At 46.1% G+C, this 26,292-nt stretch overlaps 1 protein-coding gene across 2 annotated transcripts; it reads left to right on the top strand.

The window, feature by feature from the left end:
* On the top strand, positions 1 to 25,108 carry LOC129343661 (sphingolipid delta(4)-desaturase/C4-monooxygenase DES2-like). 2 transcript variants are annotated; one of them, XM_055000004.1, is made up of 6 exons: positions 1 to 849; positions 4,025 to 4,227; positions 4,809 to 4,953; positions 6,270 to 6,543; positions 17,512 to 18,254; positions 21,361 to 25,108. In XM_055000004.1, the coding sequence occupies exons 4-6, from the start codon at positions 6,462 to 6,464 to the stop codon at positions 21,502 to 21,504; spliced, it is 969 nt and encodes a 322-aa protein (XP_054855979.1). In that variant the 5' UTR covers positions 1 to 849; positions 4,025 to 4,227; positions 4,809 to 4,953; positions 6,270 to 6,461; the 3' UTR covers positions 21,505 to 25,108. The 2 variants fall into 2 exon arrangements, with proteins under 2 accessions (XP_054855979.1, XP_054855981.1); XM_055000006.1 differs by lacking the exons at positions 1 to 849; positions 4,025 to 4,227; positions 4,809 to 4,953 and adding an exon at positions 8,864 to 8,962 and having other exon boundaries at positions 6,455 to 6,543.
* The last annotated feature ends 1,184 nt before the right edge of the window (positions 25,109 to 26,292 follow it).

The following is a 26,292-nucleotide window of genomic DNA, read 5'->3' as shown; positions in this document are numbered from 1 at the left end:
TTTAGTACATCCCCTCCAGAGGAGAGCTGCATCTGAAGAAGAGGACTGTGATTCTCAAAAGGAGAGAGAGAGATGGAGTGGTCATTTAACTGGAAACATGTTTGTGACCTGTTGTTGCAAATCTAAAGGGAAAGCAGAAAACGAAATACACGGCAAGAAAATTAACATTGTGTCCTGAAGTATCAAATACTCTTACACATCTCTACGTAGGAAATCATATGAGGAAACGTGCTGGCTAATTCCAGTTCCGATAATTTCCAACCAATTACTTTTGGAGGATATAATGGCTCCTTCCTCTATGCAGAGTGTATCATAAGGAAAACTGGATTAGATCTAGAGGAAGGTGGGAGTGAAAACTGGTGGAAGGAACATGAACAATTTGAGATGCTGATACCACCACGTTGCTGGCAGAAAATAGTGAAGACTTGAAATGATTACTGATGAATGTAAAAGAGAAAGCGCCAAAGGATTACCGTTGAACATCAAGAAGACAAAAGTAATGACTACTGAAGAATTACACAATTTTAAAGTTGACAATGAGGACATTGAAATTGCTCACGATTTTCTATTCCTTGGCTCAATCATCAACCAAAAGGGAGACTGCAATGAAGAAATCAGAAGAAGATTGAGACTTGGAAGAGCAGCTGTGAGGGAGCTAAATAAGATCCTTAAAGATAAAGATGTCTCTCTGGGATCCAAGATCAAGATAATCCAAACTATGGAATTCCCCATTACTATGTATGGATGTGGGACGGTGAAGAAAGTTGACAGAAAGAAAATTGTTTCATTTGAAATGTGGTGCTGGAGGAGAATTTTGCAGGTACCATGGACTGCCAAAAATACAAATAAGTGAGTACTGGATCAAATCAAGCCTGAATTCTTCCTAGAAGCTAAAATGACAAAACTGAGGCTATTGTACTTTGGACACATCATGAGAAGACAAGATTCTCTGGAAAAATCAATAATGCTAGGAAAAGTGGAAGGCAGTAGGAAAAGAGGAAGACCTAAAACGAGGTGGCTGGACTCAATAAAGGAATCCACGTCCTCCAGTTTGCAGGATCTGAGCAAGTCTGTTAATGATAGGACATTTTGGAGGTCTTTCATTCACAGGGTCACCATAGGTCGGAGGCAACTTGATGGCACATAACATACACATTGGCTCCTTCCAAATAACTATAGAGATGCATTGATTTTTTGAAGGGACATTGGAAATCCCTAAAAGCAAAGGAGATTGGTTGATCTCTTACGGATGTTGTCTAAATGACAGTTAGGTGGGTAGCCATGTTGGTCTGCAGTAGAACAATAGGATTTGAGTCCAGTGGCACCTCAGAGCCAAGCCACAAGTGACGAATGTCACTTGCCTGGCAAGTGAACAGACACACGTGTATTCCTCCCTGTTCACTTGCGCTCCACTTGTGCTCCACTTGATCACTATGTGTGTCTGTTCACTTGCCAGGCAAGTGTAATTCGTCACTTGTGGCTTGACTCTTAGAGATCAACAAGATTTTCAGAGTGTAAACTTTTGAAAGTCAAAGCTCCCTTCTTCAGACCCAAGTAGAAATGGAGATCCCTGAGCATTTAATAACAACAACAACAACAACGTTCAATTTATATATTGCCTTTCAGGACAATTTAATGCCCACTCAGAGAGGTTTACAAAGTGTGTTACTATTATCTTCACGACAATCACCCTGTGAGGTGGATGGGGCAGAGAGAGCTCCAGAGAGCCATGACTAACCAAAGTTCATCCAGCGGGCTTCAAGTGGAGGAGTGGGGAATCAAATCTGGCTCTCCAGATTAGAGTCCTGCTGCTCTTAACCACTACACCAAACTGGTTCATATCCTGGCTCATATCCAGTCGCTTATATCAAAGCCAGAGGCTCATAGAATGGTAGGATTTGAGTCCAGTGGCACCTTTGACAGCAACAAGATTTTCAAGGTGTAAGCTTTCGAGTGTCAGAGCTCTCTGCTTCAGACCCTTCTCTTTTTTTTCTTCATGAAGAGTTTGGAGTGTTGAGGCTGCTGGGCCCCTTTTTTTCCTGCCTATTCTTTGGTGAACTTTCCTACCAAGATTTTAAAACTAACCTACCCCTGGCTGCATTCTAAGGGAGGGCATATTTCATGCATCTGATCAAATGACCCAATAGCTTATGTCTTGACAAATCTTGCTTGTCCATAAGGTGCCATAAGAATATATTTCCTTCTTAAATGAATTCTCTTCTCCCTGCATGAAGAGTTCTGGGAAAGCCAAAATTTATACACTTCGAAGTTGTCTTTGCGCTTCCCTGTTCTTAAAAAACGTAACTTTTTTGTTTCATCTGGCATACCCTCAATAACTGTTATTGGCCCTCCTCCCTGTTTTTTGTGTTTCTGCGTGTTTGTTGAATTGTTTAAAAAATTTTTTTAGTATTTTAACGTTTGCCCCCTTGGAGACCCTATTTTGGGTAGAAAGGCAGCATACAAATGTTTTACATAAATAAATTAATCACACAGGGCTCTTCAGCGCATGCTCCCTGGTGCTTAGGAACATGTGTTTGCCTTCCTCATATGACATGCTTATTCACAGGTGCACGTGCACACACACACACCGGTGAGATGCCATAAACATTCTACCCATATCATGCATAATGTGCTTGTGAGACCACACACTTTTGTGACCGATTCTCGCCTGTTTCCTGAGCCTTCATAAGAAGTGGTCACACCTGTTGTGTAGCTTTAGTTAGACCAGTTGGTTCTGTAACAGACTGCTCTCAGTGCCAGGTCCAACCTACAGAATTTGCATTTCAGGTAACTTGCTTATCTGTGCATACACAAGACGTCTTCATCCCTTTTGTTCTCTCTGGCTGAGAAAGTTTTGGGAAACTCCAGAATTGATATATTCTACGTTATCTTCTGTCTTAACGCTTCCCTGTTGTAAACTGGGAGTAAACAAACCAACCCTGTATGACGTGTATACTCGGAAATGACCGTGCAATACTAAGCAAAGTTACTCCCGTCTAAGTTCTTTGAAATCAATGGGCTTAGACTGGAATAGCTCTTCTTAGGATTGCACTGTATCATTGGGGTCTACTTGCAGGAAAGTGTGTTGGAGGATTGCAGCCCAAGAGAGATGAAAAGGGATGCTTGACTGTTTGCTTAGAACTGTCTGAAGTGGGACGCCGAGTGCGCAGCTGTGTTAATCTGTTGCAGCAGCAAAATGAAACAGGAGGTTACTGACTGATTTTGGGAAACAATTTCTCTATCCTTGTTTTCTGGGCAACAAAATGGAAGACACATCTTCAAAATTATCCTTTAGAGCACCACTTTTTGCTCCAGCAAAAGAGTTTTTGCTATCTGCTCGGACTTGCCAAAGCCCACGAGAGCTGCCTGCCGCCCTTTTCAAGGATTAAACCCAGCAACACTTCCAGGCAGGGATTGCAAAATCTGTGGGGTGGCTCGAAGGCAGTCCATGTATACACCTGTTGTGTATGAGTTTAAAAAGAAAGGTGTGAACTGACGCGTGGAATCTTTTCACTATATTCCCTTCTGTCTCTTCTTCCCTTCACCTTCAGCAAATCAGTTCAATTTATTGCATGCCTGAACATCAAAGTGGTGTGTCACATTAAGCTTTTTAGAGTGGCTTAACCCATTTGACTAGGTAATGTTGTGAGCATTGGTGATTTGATAGATCCAGAGGAGTTAGCCATCTTAGTCCATAGCTGCAAAATAGTAAAGAGTCTAGTGGCACCTTTATTTGATAGAAAAATCGAAAAGAGTCCAGTAGCACCTTTAAGACTAACCAACTTTACTGTAGCATATGCTTTCGAGATCACAGTCCGCTTCGTCAGATGCGAGAACTGTGATTCTCAAAAGTACTCGCATCTGACGTAGAGAACTGTGATTCTCGATAGCTTATGCTACAGTAAAGTTGGTTAGTCTTAAAGGTGCTACTGGACTCTTTGCCATTTTGCTACTAGACTAACATGGCTAACTCCTCTGGATTTATTTGATAGATGATTTGATTGGTTTTTCCTCTCTCTTTCAGGGATAGAAAGAGGCACAAACTGAAATTTGTGCCTCCAAATGATAAACAGGAGGCACAAGCTGGAATTTGTCCTCTGTTAGAGTGCCGGTCCGTCCAGCCCATCAGTGGCTCCTCTGACTTCCAACGAGGCATCTGTCTCTTTCCACAGCAGACCAAAGTTCCCTTGAGGTCCTTCTGCCCGGAGAAACCAAGGAGCAAGCCTGGTACCTTCTGCATGGCATGTAGCCACTGAACCCCAGAGCTGTGGCCCCTCCCATTCCAAAGCAACGCAAAGGGGGAATTCACTCATTCTCAGCTGGAATAGTGGTGCCCCGCCCCACGTGCCTTCACACCCTCAGGTCAGGGGTGCGAGTGCACCCTCGTTGATTTCCTTACCAGCCTATGGACTAAATTTATATGCCACCTTAGCTGATTTTTTTTTCAAAGCAGTGTACCAGCTTTAAACGAATATAAACCATAACCTTGTTAAAACTGGCACTGAAGCGCAATGAAGAAAACACCGCGAACTGCAGTCCCAGGGCCAGTCTGCAGTATCAGCAAGGAGGAGGACAGCGCCCACGCCAGCACAGGCCCAGGGGCTGCAGGGAGCCTGAAAGGGTCTGCCCCCCCCCGCATGATCCCCAGCCCAGCCTCCCTCCAGAAAACCAGTCCCCCCCCGCCAGTGCAACCCGAAGATAAACAGTCGGCCCAGGGTGTACTTAGAAGTGCTGGGTGGGGTTAGTTTACTGGGACTTTATGGATCTTGGCTTTGGTGTATTGATCAGCTCTTTTCTTTCCATTTAAGAGAGGAGAAGGAACCCAAGGAGTAGGAAATGGCTGGATGTTTCCTGTGCTTGCTGTATCCTGGAATGTGATTCTTCTCTCTTCCCCCACGCCATGTGCTTCTGCACTGCATATCTGGAGGAGGATGCAAAGTTACTGAGCATCTTGTGAGTCCTCTCGGTCCTTTCCCCTATGGCTGCCCTTCCCCTTCCCCTTGTCAGTCTATGGAAGACAGGATACGTGGAAGCTGACTCCCAACCCTTGCAGCAAGAAATCCAGGCTCTTGAGTAAATGGGTTTTATTGAGATATCTTGGCTTCACCATACATATGTCCATAGGATACAAAGAAGCAAGTAAAGGCGTCTGGCTGTACACAGGTCTCTTGTTAAGAATGACGCATTGAATACATGATACACTATAACTACCCCTCTACCCGTCCCCCACCCGCTTAGCCCATCCCGCAGAACATAATCAGTAGCAGGACGGATGGAGCTGTCCCAAGGCCACTGCGGCAAGCCATCCGAGATCTCCGAGGTCTCCGCCATACTGGAATCTGGAAAGCAACAAGGGAACAAGTGCATGAGGCTATTGCAACATACTATCTAAAACTGTGCAACAGTATGGAGGGGCTGTTGGCAACGGACCTGGCACCCCTTCCCTTTAACCTTATCACTCACCTTTACCCCTTACCCTTACCGTTATCCCTTACACTTACTCCTGTGCACCTGCCAAGTACAGAGTTAAGTTTTCCACCGGCCACTGTACATCTGAAAAGAGAGTATCTTGCAATGGTAAAAAGTACAGTGCCCTGGAAGACAGAATAGTAAAGAGTCCAGTAGCATCTTAGAGACTAACCAACTTTATTGTAGCATAAGCTTTCGAGAACCACAGCTCTCTTTGTCAGATGCATCATCAGCTTTCGAGAACCACAGCTCTCTTTGTCAGATGCATCATCAGCTTTCGAGAACCACAGCTCTCTTCATCAGATGCAGATGCGTCTGACGAAGAGAGCTGTGGTTCTCAAAAGCTTAAAGTTGGTTAGTCTTAAAAGTGCTATTGGACTCTTTACTGTTTTGCAACTACAGACTAACACGGCTCACTCCTCTGGAAGACAGAGGCTCCATTCAGACATCATGTTGAACAGCTGTTGAGAGGTCTTGCCTCCTTCATGAATTAGTCCTGATACTTTTTATAAAGCCATTTACCAAGTTGGGGTGGTTCCAATGGAAGAACCACTTAATTTAGAAGAAGGTGCCTTAGGTTGGAAGAAGGCTTCAAACCTGAGCCTAAAGGAAAGGCAGGGTATAAATATGTTAAATAAATAAATAGATGAACTTTGCTCAGTGGAGTGATGGGACAGGGGTAGGAGACACCCAGTGTCCGTTGTGAAGTACTAGAACAACGTGCATTCATCAGCAGCACAATTTGTAACCAAGTGCCCAGGTACAGCATGGATTAACTCCGACTCCTGGATATTCGCCAGGAACTTCAGTGGCAGAGCTCTTCGTGAAAAGAATCCAGTCCCCAAGCAAGGAAGACAAACTGGCTGAGCAGGTGCTTTGGTGGAGCAGGTGGGACTGGTCTGGTCATCCAAAAGGCACAGACGAGAGAGAGAGATTGGCAGAAGAGGGACACTCTCAAGAAGGCCAGAGGTCCCTGGATCTTGGGCAGAGTCATGGGAAGTACCGCAAGCAGAGAAGACTTCGAATGGGTCTACACGGATCAACCTCACACGGAGAGAAGGAAAGAGATCCTGGGTGAGTCTGGACCCAGCGCTGGTCCCACCGAGTCCCTCTGGCAAAGACAATGGGTCAGCATGAGAGAGCTAGGAAAGAAAGGAGGGAAAGGATGAATTGGGAGTGGAGGGGAGTGAGGGCTGTGGGATGAGGGTTGAACGTAGGTGGAGGAGCCAGGGACTGGGGCAGTAGGGAGAGACAGTTTGCAGAAAGTAGAGAGAGAAAGTTTGAGTCGGAATCCAAGGGAACAAAAGCAAAAGAAGTATGGTAAGTAGGAGTTGAGCAGGCATAGATTGAAATCATGAAATTGGACCACAGTCAGAACAGCACAGAGGGAAATTATGATCCAAAACAAGGCATAGGAACATAAGCGGGGAAAGATACAGTGGGTAGAAAGAGGACCTCGACAGGAGGTCCTACCCAAGGGGAACTTCACTGTAAGTACAGATCCAGAGGAGTTAGCCATGTTAGTCTGTAGTCTATAATAGAAAAGAGTCCAGTAGCACCTTTAAGACGAACCAACTTTATTGAGGCATAAGCTTTCGAGAATCACAGTTCTCTTCGTCAGATGCACGAAGCAGATGCCTGACACATCTGACGAAGAGAACTGTGATTCTCGAAAGCTTATGCTACAGTAAAGTTGGTTCGTCTTAAAGGTGCTACTGGACTCTTTTCTATTTCACTGTCGGTAGACACTGCATGATTCAAACTGACTTAGGATCAAGCCCTGAAGAACACTTCTGGACATGCTAGAATGTTTCACTGCACAATGGCCTCGCACAGCAGGTCTCCTGGGGGGACCGAGACTTGGCTGCAGCCGGCAGGAAAGTCAGGGGCAGAAGCAGACAAGGCTAGCCTGAGGCCATGGGTGCCGAGGCACGGCCCAGAGCCCTTCCAAAGGCACCTGTCTGGCTACTGTCCACCCCAAGAAATGCCTTAGCTGATTTGTGCAGGCTGGCTGCCCACAGGTGGAAGCCAGCAGATAGATCAGCGGGAACCTCTTTCACTGCCCTGAAGCTCATTGAGGGAGGGGGCCCTCAAGAAGGATCAAAAGGGAGGGTTATACATCCCACAAGGTATTCCAGCCATCGTTGCCCCCAAATACAGCTCCCTTTGATGATTAGAGCCGAGCGTGGAGTCTGTTGCCACCTGGTTACTGATGTGATTTCTCCACATGGCAACATCAGGTCCAGTGTGCTCACGGCACAAAACAATACGCAACTTCCCTGTGCAGAGATGTTGATACCGCTTAATTTGAGCTGCTGCTCCATGCGAGAAATGAGATTGCAAAATGTGAAAGTGCCCTCTGGGTGTTTCCTTCACCCACTTAGTAACTAAAAATGCTTCCGTGACCATCGGTGATTAGGCGCAAGGACTTCAGACAGGCTTGGACTTGAACATCTCTTGTATTAAAATCATCTCTTTAAGACATGTCGAAGGTGTTGAACTTTGGCAAAGGAGAGCAGCCTCCAATAATGTCGCTACTAGCTTAGAAGGTTGGCAGACGTTGCCTGTCTTGCAAGGGCAGGGAATTTCTAGGTAAAATAAAAGAATGTGCAGACCGGACCGCTGTCGTGCACAGGCCTGGCGTTTACTGGCACTCTGGTAAGCCCCCAGGAGCTGGAACCCAACTGGAGGCTGACCCTGATTGCCCAGTGATTTGGGAAGGGCAGTGCTCCTGCATTCAGAGCCGAGTTGCCGCATGCCAACGGGGAAGGGCTGTTTCATTGCCTGGTTGGGGAGCCGTGGCATTGGCGGGCACCTGTCACAGCCTCCCAGATGCCTGCTGCTGCCACCTGGGTCCATGGCAAGCTGTAGATTCTGGGCCAGACTGGGGTGGCACACGCTTGGCATGACAGAATGCCTTGACCTGACTCTCCCTACGATTTTGAAATGTTGGTTTGACTACCTCAGTCTCTCGAGAAGAAGGTATGAAATGAATGGAGCCAGATTTCAAGCCGTCAGGGAAGATCTTCACTCCTCTGTCAAAACGTCTGTAAACCCAATATTGAAATTCTCTGATTAGGCTTCTGTAGTAATTGCACAGAGCAATGATGTGCAATCCAAAGACAGTCCTTCTGTTCTTACCTATCTGTCACCATACATGAAGGAGCAACAACTTGTAAGTTAGACTTGACCTTTCCTCTGAGTCTTGTAACCGATGCCAGCTGCCACTGCATGTTCCAGTCGGGTTGGCATGCTTCAGAAACATGCGTCATGCCTCCAGTTCTTCACCAATTCTGTTATTGAGTCTGGGCTCATTTTGCAGTTTGGTCCTACCTTCACACAAGGGTAGCCTGAACCTACAGACGTTGACCTTCTTTCCTCTACCTCTCTCAAGTTGGAGTTTGGTGTAGCGGTTAAGAGCAATGGGACTCTAATCCAGAGAACCAGGTTTGATTCCCCACTCCTCCGCTTGAAGCCAGCTGGGTGACCTTGGGTAAGTCACAGCTCTCTGGAGCTCTCTCAGCCCACCCACCTCACAGGGTGGTTGTTGTGAGGATAATAATAACATACTTTGTAAACTGCTCTGTGTGGGTGTAAAGTCCTGAAGGGCGGTATATAAATTGAATGTTGTTGTTGTTATAGATTCTGCACCTGGTTTAAGGAAATGCACCTGGTCAAGGCAATGAGACAAGTATGCAGCCGTCAAAGGCTCTTTGGCAAAGTGCTTCCTTGTGCAATTACTGAGACCTTGCATGTGGTGAAAGTGTTATGCGCAAAACTTTGCGCCTCCAACCAACCACAATAAAAATTAAAATAAGATCCTGGAGTCCTTCTTGAATTGAAGCAAAACAGGTGATTTAATTAAACTGCTGGATGATTAAACCTACTTACACAGATAATTAAACCTACTTACACAGAAGTAGACGGTCTCTTACTGTGCAAAAGCTCATCAAAATTACAATAGAAGTGTCATATTCTTACAGGTTGCATTACAAATACTACATTGGCTCCTGAGCGTAGAAAAAAAGTGCAAGGCATATAAGTGATATATAAAAGTAATATATAAAATCCTTTTCATCAAATCTATATCCATCAAAAGGGCACAGGTGACAGAGAGGAAGAATTAGCACACTCCAAGTGCCATCCTAGACAGAGTTACACCTTGCTAAGCCTTTGGACTTCAGTGGGCTTAGAAGGGCATAACTCTACATAGGATGGGACTGTCAAGCAGTCACAGTAACATGAAGCGTACAACGAAAATGCTCAGCCTCAAAATACAAGTATGTCCCATATCCAGCATATATCACTCAGGAAGGGGAAGCAGGAGGCCAGAAAGGAGGAGAAGAATTAATGGCTACCTCTTTGTATAGGCTCCAGGCAGAGACCCAGACCTATAGGAAGGGGTCCCAAACATTGGCTTATCCAGGGCTTTTTTTCTGGGAAAAGAGGTGGTGGAACTCAGTGGTGGAACTCAAGACTGCACAATGACATCACTTTGGGCCAGCTGGAACAAGGGGGGAGTTTTTTAAAGTTTAAATTACCTTTGGCGAAAATGGTCACATGGCCGGTGGCCCCGCCCCCTGGTCTCCAGACAGATGGGAGTTTAGATTGCCCTCCGTGCTGCTCGGCGGCGCAGAGGGCAATCTAAACTCTCCTCTGTCTGGAGATCAGGGGGCGGGGCCGCCGGCCACGTGACCATTTTTAAGAGGTGCCGGAACTCCATTCCAACACGTTCCTGCCGAAAAAAAGCCCTGGGCTTATCCAAAGCATTGGAGGCCAATAAAGTATTCAAAGAATTTGACAGTTCTACTCCCAATACAGTAGTTATATTCTACAACGAATGCTTCTTGTGGGTGGAAAAGAGTAGCAGAATTGAGCCCAACTGAACACTGCACCTCGAAGTACATGGAAAGAGAGATACCAATTTGGAGCCGATTCTGGACTCAGTTATAGGGTGGTTGTTGTGGTTTTTCCGGGCTGTATTGCCGTGGTCTTGGCATTGTAGTTTCTGACGTTTCACCAGCAGCTGTGGCTGGCATCTTCAGAGGTGTAGCACCAAAAGACAGAGATCTCTCAGTGTCACAGTGTGGAAAAGATGTTGGCAGGTCATTTGTATCTACTCAGGAGGGGTGGGGTTGAGCTGAGTCATCCTGTAAGAGTTTCCCAGGGTGTGGAATGCTAATGGCGGGAGGCTTCACTTTATCCTGAGGAGGTTCTTTTGCATATGGATTGGTGCTTGATGTGCTAATCTTCTCTGCAGGGCTATTGTCGAGTATAGCGTGTTTTGTTAGCCTGGTGTTTTTCAGAACTGGAAACCATGCTCTGTTCATTCTTAAGGTTTCTTCTTTCCTGTTGAAGTTTTGCTTATGCTTGTGAATTTCAATGGCTTCCCTGTACAGTCTGACAAAGTAGTTGGAAGTGTTGTCCAGTATTTTGGTGTCCTGGAATAAGATACTGTGCCCTGTTTGAGTTAGGCTATGTTCAGCCACTGCTGATTTTTCAGGTTGTCGAAGTCTGCAATGTCTTTCATGTTCTTTTATTCTTGTCTGGATGCTATGCCTTGTGGTCCCGATGTAAACTTGTCCACAGCATAACCTTCAAGCAGTGTTCAGACCCACCCGAAAAATACAACAGATGCTACGATCAGCAAAAGACAGTAGAGACCCCCTCACCTCTGCAGGAGTATACCGTATACCCTGCAGCTGTGGAGGGCAAACTTCCCCTCTCGGGTTGGGTGTCTCTGGCATTCCCCTTCACACTGCAGGACCCAAAAGCCTCCTTTGGCCACTATTACAGCACAGGCAGCCTGCCACAGACTACCGATTTTCTGCTCACTGGCAGGCTGTGGGAACCAGACTAAAGTGGATTTCCTTGGACGTCAGTCCCATTTTCTTCAGTGGGGGCTTGCTCCCAGGAAAGGGTTCTCAGGGCTCCAGCCTCTGGGTCCCTTCTATAAGATAGTCCTTCAGTGCTGCTGAGATACTGCTTGTTTGGAATCTGCAGGGAACAGCATTCAAGTTGTGATTCTCCCATGACACTGCACATTGCACTCTTATCTAGAACAATGCTGCAGGATCCTGCCTGTTCAGTCCTGGAATGGAAAGGCGCCCTGCAATCGCGAGCCTATTTCTCCTTCTCACTGACGCTATTTAATAAGTAGCAACTAACTGCAGTCAATCAAGCCCTATCATTAGTCATTTGCATTGCTAGTTCCTTTGTTTATTTTTATTGTTGTGGTTTTACAATAAAAAAATATTTAAAAGCTAGGTTGCAGCTTATAAGGGATAAAACAAAAACACATCGTGGGATTGCGATGGAGGCAAACTGGAAAAAACTAATCAGAGGGCTGTTGTGGAAATTGTTGCTCTGCAACCGGGGACTAGTCCACCAGTTGCTTGGGTTTGCCTCTTACCATAGGCATGTAAAGAGTGCAACCTCACTTGATCTTTCCCTAGTACTAAACTGATGTCTCTGCTAAAAATAATATGCCAGCAGCAAGATGGTCTTTAAGCAAAACTGCAAGTTTTTATTCATAAAGGCAAAACAAAACAATTTGCAAGGGAATGTTCACACCACACCTGTTCTTCCTAGAGATAATCTGTTTGTTGTTTACTTCTGATCTTTTGGTGATTTATACCAAAGGACTGAAAAAAAGGTCTCACACAATTAACTTTTATAGCCTTACCTATTCTCTGGTGAGATCTTCCCAGGGAATGCAACTTTATTCTGCAGGGACAGAGAGAGTTTTTGGAAGATTTCTTTCCCCCAACCTATAGCTGGTTTTCTATTTCTAACATAGGCCAAAAAGGCCTGGTTCCGACCCACTAACAAATTCTGACAACAAGGGCCAATTTCAGTTGTTTTCAGGAAGCACATTAGTAAACAAATTAGCAATCGATTTAATTAAGTAGTACTTAAATAAAATGCACTTGTGCCAAAACAACACGCGTTGTTTTTTTTAAATGCAAAACTCCACTTTAAGAGACCACCAGTAGTGGGACATGTAGTGGTCGTGCCATCTTGGAATACAGAACAGCGAGTGAAGAAAGTTGGGGCTTCATCAATTATGTTGCTCATTGCTTGACCAATTGCATTCTGACTCATAGAAATAGCCCCAAACCAGGTTTTTAAAAAAGTCTGGCAGACAATGTAGGAAACATTGGAATGCAAAAGATTAGCAAGAGCATTCTCTGGTATATCTGTAATAACAGAGTGAACAAACTCTGGAAATGGGGGACGTGGAAGGAACCCTCCTTTGCCTTAATCTCTTCCTTTTCTTCCTCTTACTCCACCATGTCCCTCCTCAGAATTCTGGTTCCCTGTGTCAAACACTGAGTGTACATCGTGGAGATTATAGCACTGAGGTTCCCTTTGGGCAGAGCTGTGTTCTTTTTAAAAGCAAAGGTCGTATTTGTCTTGCCTTGCTGGCTAGAATTTTCTCCCATGCAAAGCACAAACAGTTCCTTGGATGAGACTCTTGGATCTTTGTTATTTAGTATAATTCCATACTAAGTGTAGATGACTGCGGAAGGCAATGGCAAACCACCCCGTAACAAGAGTCTGCCAAAAGAACGTCGTGATGCGACGTGTAACCTATAGTCGTGATGCAACTACCTATAATTCTATAGATGTTGGTAGCGACCAGTTTGTATGAACTGCAGAAGAACAGATACTGGGTGTGGTTCCACTAGCCAGTGCCAATCTGCTTCGCTGCAGGTGAGAGAACAAAATAGTGCATTTCCTTTGAATCGCATCTGTGTTTGAGTTGGCAAAGCATCCAGCAAACAAATGGAGCTGGGAGGATCATTAATAGAATATAGAATAAATCTCTCTCCCTTTTTTGGCTATTTGTCTTATGAGGATTGCCAAGGCATGCCTGATCATGCAGATGCTGCCCCGAGTCACAAATTCAGGGCACAATTTAGAAGCAGCAAATTTTGTCCCCCACCACCTCCAGGTTTCGAGAGGACCTTGGCAAAGCACCCGCTGTAGTCCCTCCAGTGGTGGGCACCCTTGTTTAATGCTTGCCCCCCCCTCCATGGTGGTGGCACCCCATTCTTCCTCCTTGCTGTCCACTTACTTGCTTGGAGAGCTGCTAAGTGGGCCACTGAGCAAGTGTCTGCAGGAAGGATCCAAACCCCTTGCTTTTCCTCAGCAATTACTGTATAGTAAAGGTCAAGGTCAAGGTAGTCCCCTGTGCAAGCACCGAGTCATTACTGGCCCATGGGGGGATGTCGCATCACGACGTTTTCTTGGCAGACGTTTTACGGGGTGGTTTGCCATTGCCTTCCCAGTCATCTACACTTTACCTCCAGGAAACTGGGTACTGTATAGTACAAGCCTTTAATCCAATCCTGGCCCTGATTTCGTAGAGGAAAGGAACTTAGGGCCTGCATGCCGAAGAATGAACTGGCAGAGCCCAGGGGTGGCAGAATGCATGGTCCTCGTTGAGATATCAGGTACTGGATTCCAGTTGCAAATATTTTATTCCACTAAAAAAAACCCCCACCCTCCTCCATCATATTAAAAAATAACACAGCAGGGAGGAAAGTTCAACCCCCCCCCCTGCACTGGTTCAGGCATTTCACAAAACTGTGGATCACATTAACTGCGTTTAGCTTTCGAACCAGAATCTAGGTCAGAGTTGATGACTCCAAGTTTGGATTGCAGTGACAAAGCCTGGTTTCTTTGCCTTCTCCCTGTAGCCTGGTAGGGAGTTTCCAGGGAAAACATCTGGATTAAGTCCAGATGAAACCAAGATGTGTGAGCTCACCACCCCAAACTATAGTTCAGTGGTTAATGAGCTGACTTCAGGACTAGGTTTGAAGGACCCCAAATAATCCATGAGTGGCTGAGCGTTGCCTCAACACTGCCCTAGTTCCCTTCAATCTGTTCTCTCACCAACCGTTGTCAAAACAGACTGTAAACTCTTCTGGATGTAGAATTTCTGTTGTTTATCTTCCTGGGTAAAAGTGCTATGTTACACAAACCCAAAGTCGCCATTGCGCATAATCCTTCGAGGGCAGAGAATTGACCTTGGGTGCTTGCTTCTTTCTTGCTTTGTCGTTTTGGGCTGTCTAATAAAATTTCTTCCCCGTCCCACACAAAGTGGCTTGACAAAGAGGTGCACTTGACAGCGATGAAGATTCCTGGCTGGAGCTCATTGAACTGTTGAGCAACTTCTAATCCCCGCCAGAAGGCAGGCAGGCAGCCATGGGCAGAAAAGAATGCGCAGAATGTATGGTCTGTTTCCTCATAGTTTAGACATTGTTCATGGGAGCATCACCTGTGGTCCACCACCCCGTCACTTTCCCTGCCGGGATTGTTTTTGAATCCCAGCAGAGCAGCCATGACAAATGTTGTAGCAAACACTTACAAGGAAACTTGTGTCACGGTAAAGACTGGCAGATTTACTGAAACAGGGAAGATGTCATTAAACCCTATGACCACACTAACTGTAATTATTTTTATTTCAGGCATGGTTTCGCAGGCTGTTTGAAGGGAGCCACAGCCTGGTTGAAGCATTAAACATCAATGAATCTGTGGCCGTTTTCACACTGCTTACCGGCCACGGAACATTGCGCCGAGCTCCCAGAACGGCAGCATCTTCCTGGTGCAATTTCGTGCAAGAACAGCCGTTCTCGTGCGAAATCGCGCCAGGAAGACACTGCTGTTCCAGGAGCTCGATGTGATGTTCCGTGGCCAGCAAGCAGTGTGAAAATGGCCTCCAGCTCCATTCAGACATCCCACCAAATTGTGGCTTCATTAAACTAACTACAGTTAGTAGGGTTGTCCGAATGCAGCCCACATCAAAGACGACAGTGAATTAGGGTCCCTCAGTTCTAGAGCTGGACTTGTGATGTCGGTTTATCAATGACACCTGTTTACTTATTTAGAATATTTTCATGCCACCTCTTCAGAGGCCTGCTCAAGGCATCTTAAAATTAAAAACCACAGTTTAAAAATACAAGCTTTTAAAAACACAAGGCATTGGATATACGCAGCATAAAAGCTATCCATAAAAGAGAATCAGATCATTAAAAAGCTAATGAAACCTCTTAATTAAAAGCCTGTATAAAAAGATGTGCTTTAGCAGGTGACAGCCACATGTAATTCAATCTTGTTCGAGGGTAAAATTCCTTCTTCTTGGGCAGAAGTTGAAATAATGAAAGGGCAGAGATATTAATAATCCAGGTTCATATTGTCCGATCGCTCTCTTAAACCAAGGGCCAAATCTTTGTGCAGAAATCTCATGGCCTGAGTCTAAGCCTGGGACCTAGGGAAAGAACGCAGCCCTCTCATTGATTAGCAGGCAGGATGAGACCTCCAGATCGGCCACCCTGTTATGAATGTGGGGAGGACGGTCGTTTTTGCTTTGTCTGGACTGCTCATTTCTTGCCTCCAACAACTGACTGCAGGGACCCTGAACCTTAATGGAGGTTGCCTCCATTCCCCACCTGAAACCGACTTGTTTGAAATCTGCTCAGCCCCCCAGCTCTTCCCCTGAAACCCGACATCTGACCAAGCTGTGTCGAAAAGTGCAGGGAAAACACTTCCTTCTTTACAGGAAGTTAGCAGCGCAATATCTGAGATTTCTTGGTCAAGGGAAAGAATGTTGCAAGATGTCACCTTCCTCAGCAAGGCCGGGGGGGTGGGAACAGGGCTGATGGGCTGAAGTCAAACACTTTGTGCAAGGCCTTAGCTCCTTTGCAAATTCTTTGCTGAAGTTTGCCAAACCTGAGCGGGTGCAGTTCAGAGATCTGGCAAGCAGGAAGTGTTTCGAGACCAGTGGTCCTTGGCCAGGGAAGTTATAGAATGGATGGCTAGATTAAGGCTTGCAGGTTGGAGAGAACTCTATATACCCTCCTTCACGCTTAGCATTCCCACCCGTTTGGCTGTCTGCAAACTGTGTAAAACAGAACTGTTCAGATTTTGTAAAGGAAATAGGGCTGCGGTAGAATTAAATGATAATAATAATATGTTTATTGCTTTTCCGGCCGAAGCCATAAGCCATACAAACACCAACAAAATATGAACTGTACGAATGAAATGATAAAAGGAAGACGATTCAAGAGAGGGAACAGGACTGTTTCAGACTTCTGCAATCCTGGCCCTGTTACGTTGCTTATTCGATGGCTCCACATCCTATTGATTGTACCGACTTGCATTATGTAATTTGCCTTGAGCCTCACTGAGAAAGCAGTAAAGAGTCCAGTAGCACCTTTAAGACTAACCAACTTTATTGTAGCATAAGCTTTCGAGAACCACAGCTCTCTTTGTCAGATGCATCATCAGATGCATCTGACGAAGAGAGCTGTGGTTCTTGAGATCTTATGCCTCAATAAAGTTGGTTAGTTTTAAAGGTGCTACTGGACTTTTTACTATTTTGCAACTACAGACTAACACAGCTAACTCCTCTGGATCACTGAAAAATGTAGACTAAATATAAAACAACCAAATAAATAAATAGGTGATGCCCCAGTGGTCCATGCTTGCCAAGAAAAGTGTTCTGGTTTCTGTCCTGTTTTAGGAACTGCCTAGGGTTGCCAAGTCTCCAGGTGGTACTGGAGATCTCCCGGAATTACAACTGGTCTCCAGGCAACAGAGATCAGTTCCTCGGGAGAAAATGGCTGCTTTGTAGGGTGAACTCTATGGCATTATATACCCCTCTGAGGACCCCCCCCCAAACCCTGCCCTCTCCATGCGCCACACCCCAAATCTCCAACCTGGACCTGGGCCGTTTCCAGACGGCCCCCCGCCTCGCGAAACGTCGCGCGTCGTCGCGCGTCGTTGCGCAGAAAACGCGAAATATCGCGTTTTCTCGCGCGAGTTTTGCGCGACGTCGCGCAAAACTCGCGCGAGAAAACGCGATATTTCGCGTTTTCTGCGCAACGACGCGCGACGACGTGCGACGTTTCGCGAGGCGGGGGGCCGTCTGGAAACGGCCCTGGCAATCCTAGAACTGCCTCTTGTCAAACCCATCGCTGGTTCCTTCACTGCCACAGCAACTGATGCTATCTGTTTCTTGTTTCCTCAATATAGCCAAATATCCCGAGATAAAGAAGTTGATGGGCCCTGACTCCAACTTCAAATGGGTGGTGACCCTCATGGTTCTGTCTCAGCTGGTAGCTTGCTACCTGGTGAAAGACTTGCCATGGAAGTGGGTCTTCTTCTGGGCCTTCGTTTTTGGGAGCTACGTCAACCACGCCATGACCCTGGCCATCCATGACATTTCTCACAATGTGGCCTTTGGCAACAAGAAAGCCATATGGAACCGCTACTTCGGTATGTTTGCCAATCTGCCTATCGGCATCCCAGTCGCCTCTTCTTTCAAGAAGTACCACGTTGACCACCACCGTTACCTGGGTGGGGATGGGTTGGATACAGACGTCCCCACCAGTCTGGAGTGCCGCCTCTTCAACACTCCCCTGAGAAGGTTTCTCTGGCTCTTCCTGCAGCCAATATTCTATGGCTTGAGACCTTTCTGCGTGAGTCCCAAGCCAATCACCCAAATGGAACTCATCAACTTTGTTGTCCAGTTGACCTATGATCTTCTCATCTATAACTTTATGGGAGTCAAATCTGTGGCCTATATGCTTGCTGGCACCCTTCTGACCACCGGCTTCAACCTCGTCACAGGCCACTTTATCGCGGAGCACTACATGTACGCCAAAGGTTATGACACCGTCTCCTATTACGGGCCTTTGAACTGGATTACCTTCAATGTGGGTTACCATATGGAACATCATGATTTCCCCAGCATCCCAGGAAGCAAACTACCACTGGTAAGGTTAATTTAGCCCTTTGAAGAAGGTGGCAGACACTCGCTGAGTTACTGTTTGCCCCATACTTCAGTGGGCACATCCTTAAATGAATCAGAGTGAAAGCTGTGATGGGTGGGGGAAATTCATCTGTAAAGGGTGATCTCCAGGGCTTTTTTTTCTGGGAAAAGAGGTGGTGGGACTCAGTGGTGGAATTCAGGACCACACAATGATGTCACTTTGGGTCAGCTGGAACAAGGGGGAAGTTTTATAAAGTTTAAATCACCCTCGGCGAAAATGGTCACATGGTTGGTGGCCCCGCCCCCTGATCTCCAGACAGAGGGGGGTTGAGATTGCCCTCCGCGCAATGCGGCGTGGAGGGCAATCTCAACTCCCCTCTGTCTGGAGATCAGGAGGCGGGGCCACCGACCATGTGACCATTTTCAAGAGGTGCCGGAACTCCGTTCCACTGCATTCCAGCTGAAAAAAAGCCCTGGTGATCTCCATTTCTTGAATCTTTATTTCGATTTTTGTTCTGACTGGTTTCTTAAAAAGCTTTAGATATGTTTTAAGGAACTGGGATTTTTCACAGTAGCTCATTTGCTAAGCCAAGGTCCTAAACAGAACTTAATTAATCTCCAGAAAAGACAATGAAACTATAGTTTAAAAATTCTGTGGATTCTTTACACGCACTCTGATACCCATAAAAATCCAGTGGATACAAGAGACAGAATTGCATGCCCTCACTATTGTCCTAGGGTGGTGCCAGGGGGTGCGCTGCCCCCATCTGAAGCACTGGTTTGGTCCATTGGAGAATGTTTTGAGAAAAAGGCTTTCAAATTTGTGACAAGAAAACTTGCACTTAATGGAAAGTGAGAACTCTTTAAAGCAGGGACATTTATGGTGAAAAGAGCATCTGCCGTGGCTGACACCCCTCTGAATGGGGTTGCTGGCTCCAGATTGGAAAATTCCTGGAGATTTGGGGTGTGGAGTCTGGAGATGGTGGGGTTTGGAGAGAGAAGGGATCATAGAGGGGTATAATTCCTGCAAAGCAGCCATTTTCTCCAGGGGAACTTATCTTTGTCACCTGGGCCGTCGTCACACAGGCTTTTATTTAGCGCTAAAATGGCGCTATTTCCCGGCAAACACCCACCTTATTCCAACACTGTAGCGATTTTCTCTCTTCTGCTTTGTGCTTGATAGTTGTGCTATTTTGTGCCTCAGTGTGAATGCCTCACATCGATGTATTTTGCCTCGCAACGTCCTATGCCCTCCCTTCAAACCCAGAATCCATTTCTTCCTGCGACTCCCCTTTTTTTAATTTTATTATGTCCTTATAACGCCATAACGCCATAACACAATGCAAAATTTCTGCTGAAGTAAAAATGACTCAATCGCCATGGCAGAGTCTTCAGCGATGGGGATCACGTCAGACAGGGAGTTTTCTGCGGGCAAAGGGCTATTTATATAATTTCAAAGTTGGAAAAACAAAAAGGTCGTAATGTTTTGCTCTAACGGAATGTTTATATGCTGTTATTCCGTTATAGCGGAATTAAACGCCAGAATAATTTTAAAAAGGGGGGGAGGAGCTGCTTCTGCGCGGTTAGAGGAGAGAACAGAACAGAGTGCTTCAGTGTGGACAGCTGGTGGCGCAAAGAGCCGTTAGATGACCCAAAGAAACGTTACTGTGCCGATAACAGGTAGGACGCCATATGCTGTAAATTTAACGGAAGAGATGCCCATGTGACGACGGCCCTGGACATCAGTTGTAATTCTGGGAGATCTCCAGCCACCACCTGGAGGCTGGCAACACTGCCTGTAAAAGTGGTTGTGTTCCAAACTCAGTCCGTCTGAGCTGCCCAGCTCGGCCTGTCTAAGATGGCGTGGGTGGATTTCTCATGGTAATTATCAAACGTATGCTTATGTAACTAGATCAAGATGGGTTAGTCTGTCTGTAGCAGTAGAAAAGAGTGAGAGTCCAGTAGCACCTAGAAGACTAACAACATCTGAGGTAGGTTATGAGCTTTCGTGAGTCACAGCTGAAAAAGTGAGCTGTGGCTCACGAAAGCTCCTACCCTACCACAAATTTTGTTAGTCTTATAGGTGCCACTGGACTCTTGCTCTTTTCTACTTATGCTTATGTAATCCTGACACAACTTTCCTTTTAGCTACCCTGAGCCTGACTATGGCAGTAAGTGGTGGTTAGGAAGTAAGGTAGTAAGGAAGTTATTATTTTCTTATGCTAAAAGCACATGAACTTAAAAATAACGTGTGCATTTGATGCTAACAGCTCAGGGGGCCTGTGAGCTCAAAGAAAGGAGACAGAGGTTACACATCTCATTCCTTCCATGTCATGCAAATTACAGGCGCCTTCGGCCTCGATTTGCCTCAGTGCTATTCAGGGATGGGAAAGGATGTTAAATCCTTCATCTTCCACTTGGTTTCATTGTTCATAACTGGGTCCCCTGCTTTGCTATTGCCAGTTTGGTGTAGTGGTTAAGAGCGGCAGGACTCTAATCTGGAAAACCAGGTTTGATTCCCCACTCCTCTGCTTGAAGCCAGCTGGGTGACCTTGGGTCAGTCACAGCTCTTCCAGAGCTCTCTCAGCCCCCCCCCCCACCTCACAGGATGACTGTTGTGGGGATAATAACAACACACTTTGTAAACCGCTCTGAGTGGGTGTTAAGATGTCCTGAAGGGCAATATATAAATCAGATGTTGTTATTGTTATTATTAATTTAAAGAGGAATGTGTTTTTTCGGAATACACCCTTTCTCCTTTAAAACTGAGTAGCTGTTAAAGGGTTAAACACCCTTTCCCTTCCCTGCATGGTCCCAAGGCAACTTGAGGCTGCAGAAGCCAGGCTTTGGAGAGACAATTGTTCATGGCTTCTGTGAGGGTGATAAGGAATTTTCTGATTCTCGATTAATTCACTGAAGTCCCACCTGGAAAAACGACAACACCCAGTTGTCAGTTGTAAATCCTTCACACCCAGTGCAGAAATAGTTCCCTCTCTTGCCCACTCCCACTTGATTGCAAGGAGGAAAGTCCAGGAATGTAAATCATGCAGATATTTTTAGAACAGTTGATGTTCTGCCTGACTGTCTCCATGGTGCCTGTTTCTTTCCAGGTGAAGAAGATTGCCCCTGAATATTACAACAACCTTCCCTATCACTTCTCCTGGGGCATTGTTCTTTGGGACTTTGTCTTCAAACAGGAGCTGGGGCTTTTCGCCCGCGTCAAGAGAAAATACAAGACCAGGGACAACTTGTGAAACAGGAAGATGTCGAGGGCTGTCCTTCTTCCCACCTTGCAAACGCTTCAGTTCTGAACACACACACACACACACATCTGACACGTTGTCAGAGAGGCGGAGGAGAGGGAAGAACTATTAACACATCTCTTGAAACTAAATCAAATGACTTTTTTTTTAGAAAAAAGGATGAGCCTCAAAGTTTCTTAGATACGATGGCCCAAATGACTTGGGCAATGGTTAGAAGCCCATTTTAGTTTCAGTAGGACATTCTGCTCAGTAAATCCAACAAAATGGCGGCAGTAGCTTGAGAATTGCCCTGGGTTCATTTATCCATACCAGACAATGGTCAGTGAATGTGCGGGTCATGCAGAAGGAGAAACCTTTCAAAGCATGCCCTCAGAGGCACAGAATACTCCATATGGAGCAGCAGAAATGAGGAAATATACCCCCACACTGGTTTTGCTTAGGGAAAATGGCTTTGGGGGAGGCAAGAGCCCTCCCTCCCCCTGTGGTGGCATTCCAAGCCCATTTGGGCTTTCTTTTTTAAAAAGAAGTAATGTCCTGCAGCTGCTGTGTGACAGTGGGAGACACAAGTTGGGAGACACAAGTTGACTCTGTGGTGAACTCATACAAAAGGTAATGTTTAGTTTGGGTGTCAGTAGACTTCAGTAGAATTCTGAGTAAACCAGTTTAGGATTGCTCTGTAAAAGACATTGACTGAGTTCAGACGTTGTGCAAAACCACGGTTTAATTAAATTAATGGTTAATATAATTGTCTGAATGTAGGTCACTCTATTACTTGTGGTTAGTTACAGTCCCAAATCAGGATCTTAAGTTGGTTTATTAATCACAATTAATGTTGACTACGGTTTTGCTTAATGTTGGAATGCAATCTTGGATTGTCTCTGGCAAAAACATTTCAGGCTACAGAGAGAAGGCAATTTTTCAAAGGCAGCTGGGATATGAGTGATCGTCTGGCATGAAAGACATCTTCTCAGCAGAGCATTTGTGACCCTCTAGGGTAGAGATGTTTGTGTCACCACAGAAGTTTTTTTCTTGTGTCAGCAGACACATCTCTTCAGCCAGGCCCCCTTGGCACTTGTGTAGCTGAAGAGGGGGAAATCTGTAAAGCAACCTTTCCTTTCCTATATTTGCAGCAAACAAAGTCATAAATTAACGTATGTGTAGTTACATCGTTCTAAAGGCATTGACATCAGTGGGCTTAGAAGAGTGCTTAGAATTGCACTGTAAATGGCAGAGAGTGGAATGGGACAGAACATGCGCTGAGGCGGGTGCTCAGTCTGTCTTTTGGCCGTGCTGAGCCTGACTGGCCTTCTAGCTCAGGAGGAAGGAGGTTAGTTTGTTGTAGCAAAAATAAACTAGAGTCTTCGGCACCTTCAGTCTTTCCCCCCCAGTGTAAGATTTTGTGGGCTGGAGCTCACTTCGCCAGATGCATCTATCAAAATGGGCTCTGCTCCACAGAAGTGTGTGCCAACATGAAATCTTGTTAGTCGAAGGTGCTGCAAGACTCCTGTTTCTGTCCAGTGTGTGTGCCCTTAGGCAGCATGGGACTGGCGCCTGTTTGTTTTAAACTGGCTTTGCTCCCGTAACCACAATCCCGAGGCACATGAATTTCACAAGCAAAGCTTTTTCTGACCTCCTGTCTCCATTCTGGAAAAGGCTTCACCTGCTTAATTTCAGCATTGCAAGGTTGTTGTTGAAGATGCAGAACTAGAGACAATTTATAAAGCTGTGCTTTCCATGGTCATAGATCCAGAGGAGTTAGCCGTGTTAGTCTGTAGTTGCAAAATAGTAAAGAGTCCAGTAGCACTTTTAAGACTAACCCACTTTACTGTAGCATAAGCTGACGATGCATCTGACGAAGAGAGCTGTGGTTCTCAAACGCTTATGCTACAGTAAAGTTGGCTAGTCTTAAAGGTGCTACTGGACTCTTTACTATTTTATAATGCTGGCAACTGTAGGACTGGACCAGATTAAGACTATGGGGGGGGGGTTTAAAACATAGTAACCCCTGCCCCCAAGAAATCATACGAGGTGCTCACTTGCAAAGGCCTCCCTTGAGGAAGCTGATACACAATAACATTCGATAATAATAACATTTGATGTATATACCGCCCTTCAGGATGACTTAACACCCACTCAGAGCGGTTTACAAAGTATGTTATCATTATCCCCACAACAAATCACACTGTGAGGTGGGTGGGGCTGAGAGAGCTCTGAGAAAGCTGTGACTGGCCCAAGGTCACCTAGCTGGCTACAAGTGGAGGAGTGGGGAATCAAACCCAGTTCTTCAGATTAGAGTCCTGTGCTCTTAACCACTACACCAAACTGGCTCTCAGCAGCTTCCCATTCAGCGACTCACAACCTGAATGCACCCATGTTTCAGTCAGACAGTGAGTGCGTTGCACAATGGTTACAGTAGTGCACAACTGAGGAGCTGACTTGAGAAAGTGAACCAATTGGCACATTGCAGGCAAACCCTGCCAGGCTCCCTGGTGAATCTGACGTGAGCGGAATTCTGCAGTTTTCCCCATTTGGTGATCAGGCAGACACTGAACCAGATTGAGAGAATCCGTCATGGCCGGTTGTCCTAGAGTGCCAAGACGCACCCAGCCCTCCTGCTGCTGCTGTTTGTAGCTCTCAACCAAAAGGGGCTCAGATCCTAAGGAGGGGGGGTGGGGTGGCGATGTTGCACCTTCATGCACAGACAAAGGCACAAGACCTCCCATGTAATCCCTCCAGGATTTACGGGAAGGGATCGAGGACACTTCGATGGCCAGCTGCATGCCAAGAGTTCGTGGGCCTCAAGCAACATTCTTTGCAGAAGTCAATGCTTCTCTGCGTGCTGTTGGGATGGGTACCATCCTGGCCTCATTTCCATTTATTATGTTCACTTTTATAACCAAGCTGCATTTCAACCTGCTGTGAACAGCTGTGAGGAACTTCTGGTGGAAAGCAGGAAATAAATAAAATAAAAGATTGAGTGGAGTGTAAATTATCTTGGACCTCTTTTCTATTATGTGAATGTATCGTTGGGTTTGAATTTTTTTAAAAAAAATATTGGCATGACCGAGCAAAGAAATACATTCTCTGCAAGGGCTACTGGGTTCGACGAGGGCCTGACAGGATTCCGAGCCTCGTGCCAGAAGCTCACTGGAGCCCTTGGATGAGGCCGTCCCCAACCTTTTTGAGTCTGTGGGCACATGTTGGGGGTGTTGGAATAGGCGACTCAGCCTGCCTTTGGACACTGGGGGGCGCTGCATGTCTCTTTGAATGTAATGTATAAGTCTAGCAATCTCCCACTCTCTTGTCTAAGGTGGGAACGCCTCCTGACTCCTCCTCTCTTGCCTCTGTGCCTCTTGGGAGATTTCACACCTTCCCTCATGCTCTTCCAAGAGAAAAGATGTGAAGCCACCACGCTCCTCATGGAGCCCTTCTCTTTGTCCACAAACCCGCACCTACAACCTCGCTGCCTAGTTTCAGGCCGTGGCATTAGACTAGAGAATGTAACTCTTTAGATTAGGATCTTTTCCTTATTATTACCAGAAGATATTGCTATGGAAGAAATCTGCTACAATAAACTGTAAGTTCTGTCTTTCTATGAATTTTGTCTGAGGATTAATTAATGCACGTTTGTTAGGGTTTAAATGCTTCTGACTAAATTGCTCTGCTATATGTTACTCTGCTAAATTACTAAACTAAATATATAAAATACGTGATCTCTGACGGGGCACAGCAACAAAATGGCTGCTGCAGGAGGTGGAGCCAGGCACAAAATGGCTGCTACAGCATACCTCTAGTCACACAGTGACGGTCCTTGTGCTGCCAAAGCCACGTTTTTAAAAATCTGCACAGCCAATCGACACTCCAGTGGCCGATCAGAAGCCAGGCTTGGCAGAAGCCTTACCTGCCACCACCCTAGGGTTGCCAGGTCCCTATACCCTCTCGGGGGGAGGGGGACCTGGCACTTGCCTCGTGCTGGGAGCATGCTCTTCTTCACACACACAAGCCGAGGCCTACACGATGATGTCACTTCTGAAATGACATCATCATGCCAGCCGCGTGAGTGCTCCTGGCCCCAAGTAAAGCGGGGGGATGTTCCGACGGGCGGCGCAACAACGTCACTTCCGGAAGTGACATCACCGTGCCGGTTGGGAGCGCACCTGCAGTGTGCACGCTTGAGGTGCCTGCCGGTGGCAGGCAACCTCCACGAGCTTGCCCCTCCTGCCAATCCCTGGGCAATCAGCAGACAAGGAGGCAAATCCCTGGAAGTTTGCCCACCTCTAGTGGGCACCTGGGAACTCTAGCTGCCAGGTACCTCCCTTTTAAAAAAAAAATTATTTTAGATTTTTATTCCGCCCTCCCCACGGACGGGCTCAGGGCGGATTACAACAATTTTAAAACATGTATAAATTTTTTACATTATAAAACAGTAAAAACATCTAAAAACCATTTAAGACATTTGGCACAATAAATTAATAACCAGATGGCAGCCGATAAGTGCTACTTGAAAAGCCAAAAACAAGATCCAGAACAAAATTCAAGATGGTGGACAACTCTAGGGGAGGGTTTAGATCTTTCAGTCTTCCTCTTTTATATTGGCCGGCAGAAGGCCAAGCCCATCCTCAACCATATGCCTGGCGGAACATCTCTGTCTTACGGGCCCAGTGAAGCTATAACAAATCCTGCTGGGCCCTGATTTCAGTAGACAGACAGTTGCACCAGGCTGGAGCCCGACCGAAAACACCCTGGTTCTGGTTGAGGCCACCACCCTGACATTTAATT

The sequence above is a fragment of the Eublepharis macularius genome, chromosome 15, assembly GCF_028583425.1.
Source record: "Eublepharis macularius isolate TG4126 chromosome 15, MPM_Emac_v1.0, whole genome shotgun sequence".
Lineage (NCBI taxonomy): Eukaryota > Metazoa > Chordata > Lepidosauria > Squamata > Eublepharidae > Eublepharis > Eublepharis macularius.
The sequence above is the reverse complement of the archived record's forward strand: the minus strand, read 5'-3'. Positions and strand labels throughout refer to the sequence as shown.

What these genes read in the sequence shown, in the direction of transcription:
- LOC129343661 (XM_055000004.1), top strand. Translation starts at nt 6,462, where the DNA reads ATGGGAAGTACCGCAAGCAGAGAAGACTTCGAATGGGTCTACACGGAT. An exon ending in GAGAAGGAAAGAGATCCTGG is followed by an intron (nt 6,544 to 17,511) that starts GTGAGTCTGGAC and finishes TCCTCAATATAG; the next exon opens with CCAAATATCCCGAGATAAAG. An exon ending in CAGGAAGCAAACTACCACTG is followed by an intron (nt 18,255 to 21,360) that starts GTAAGGTTAATT and finishes GTTTCTTTCCAG; the next exon opens with GTGAAGAAGATTGCCCCTGA.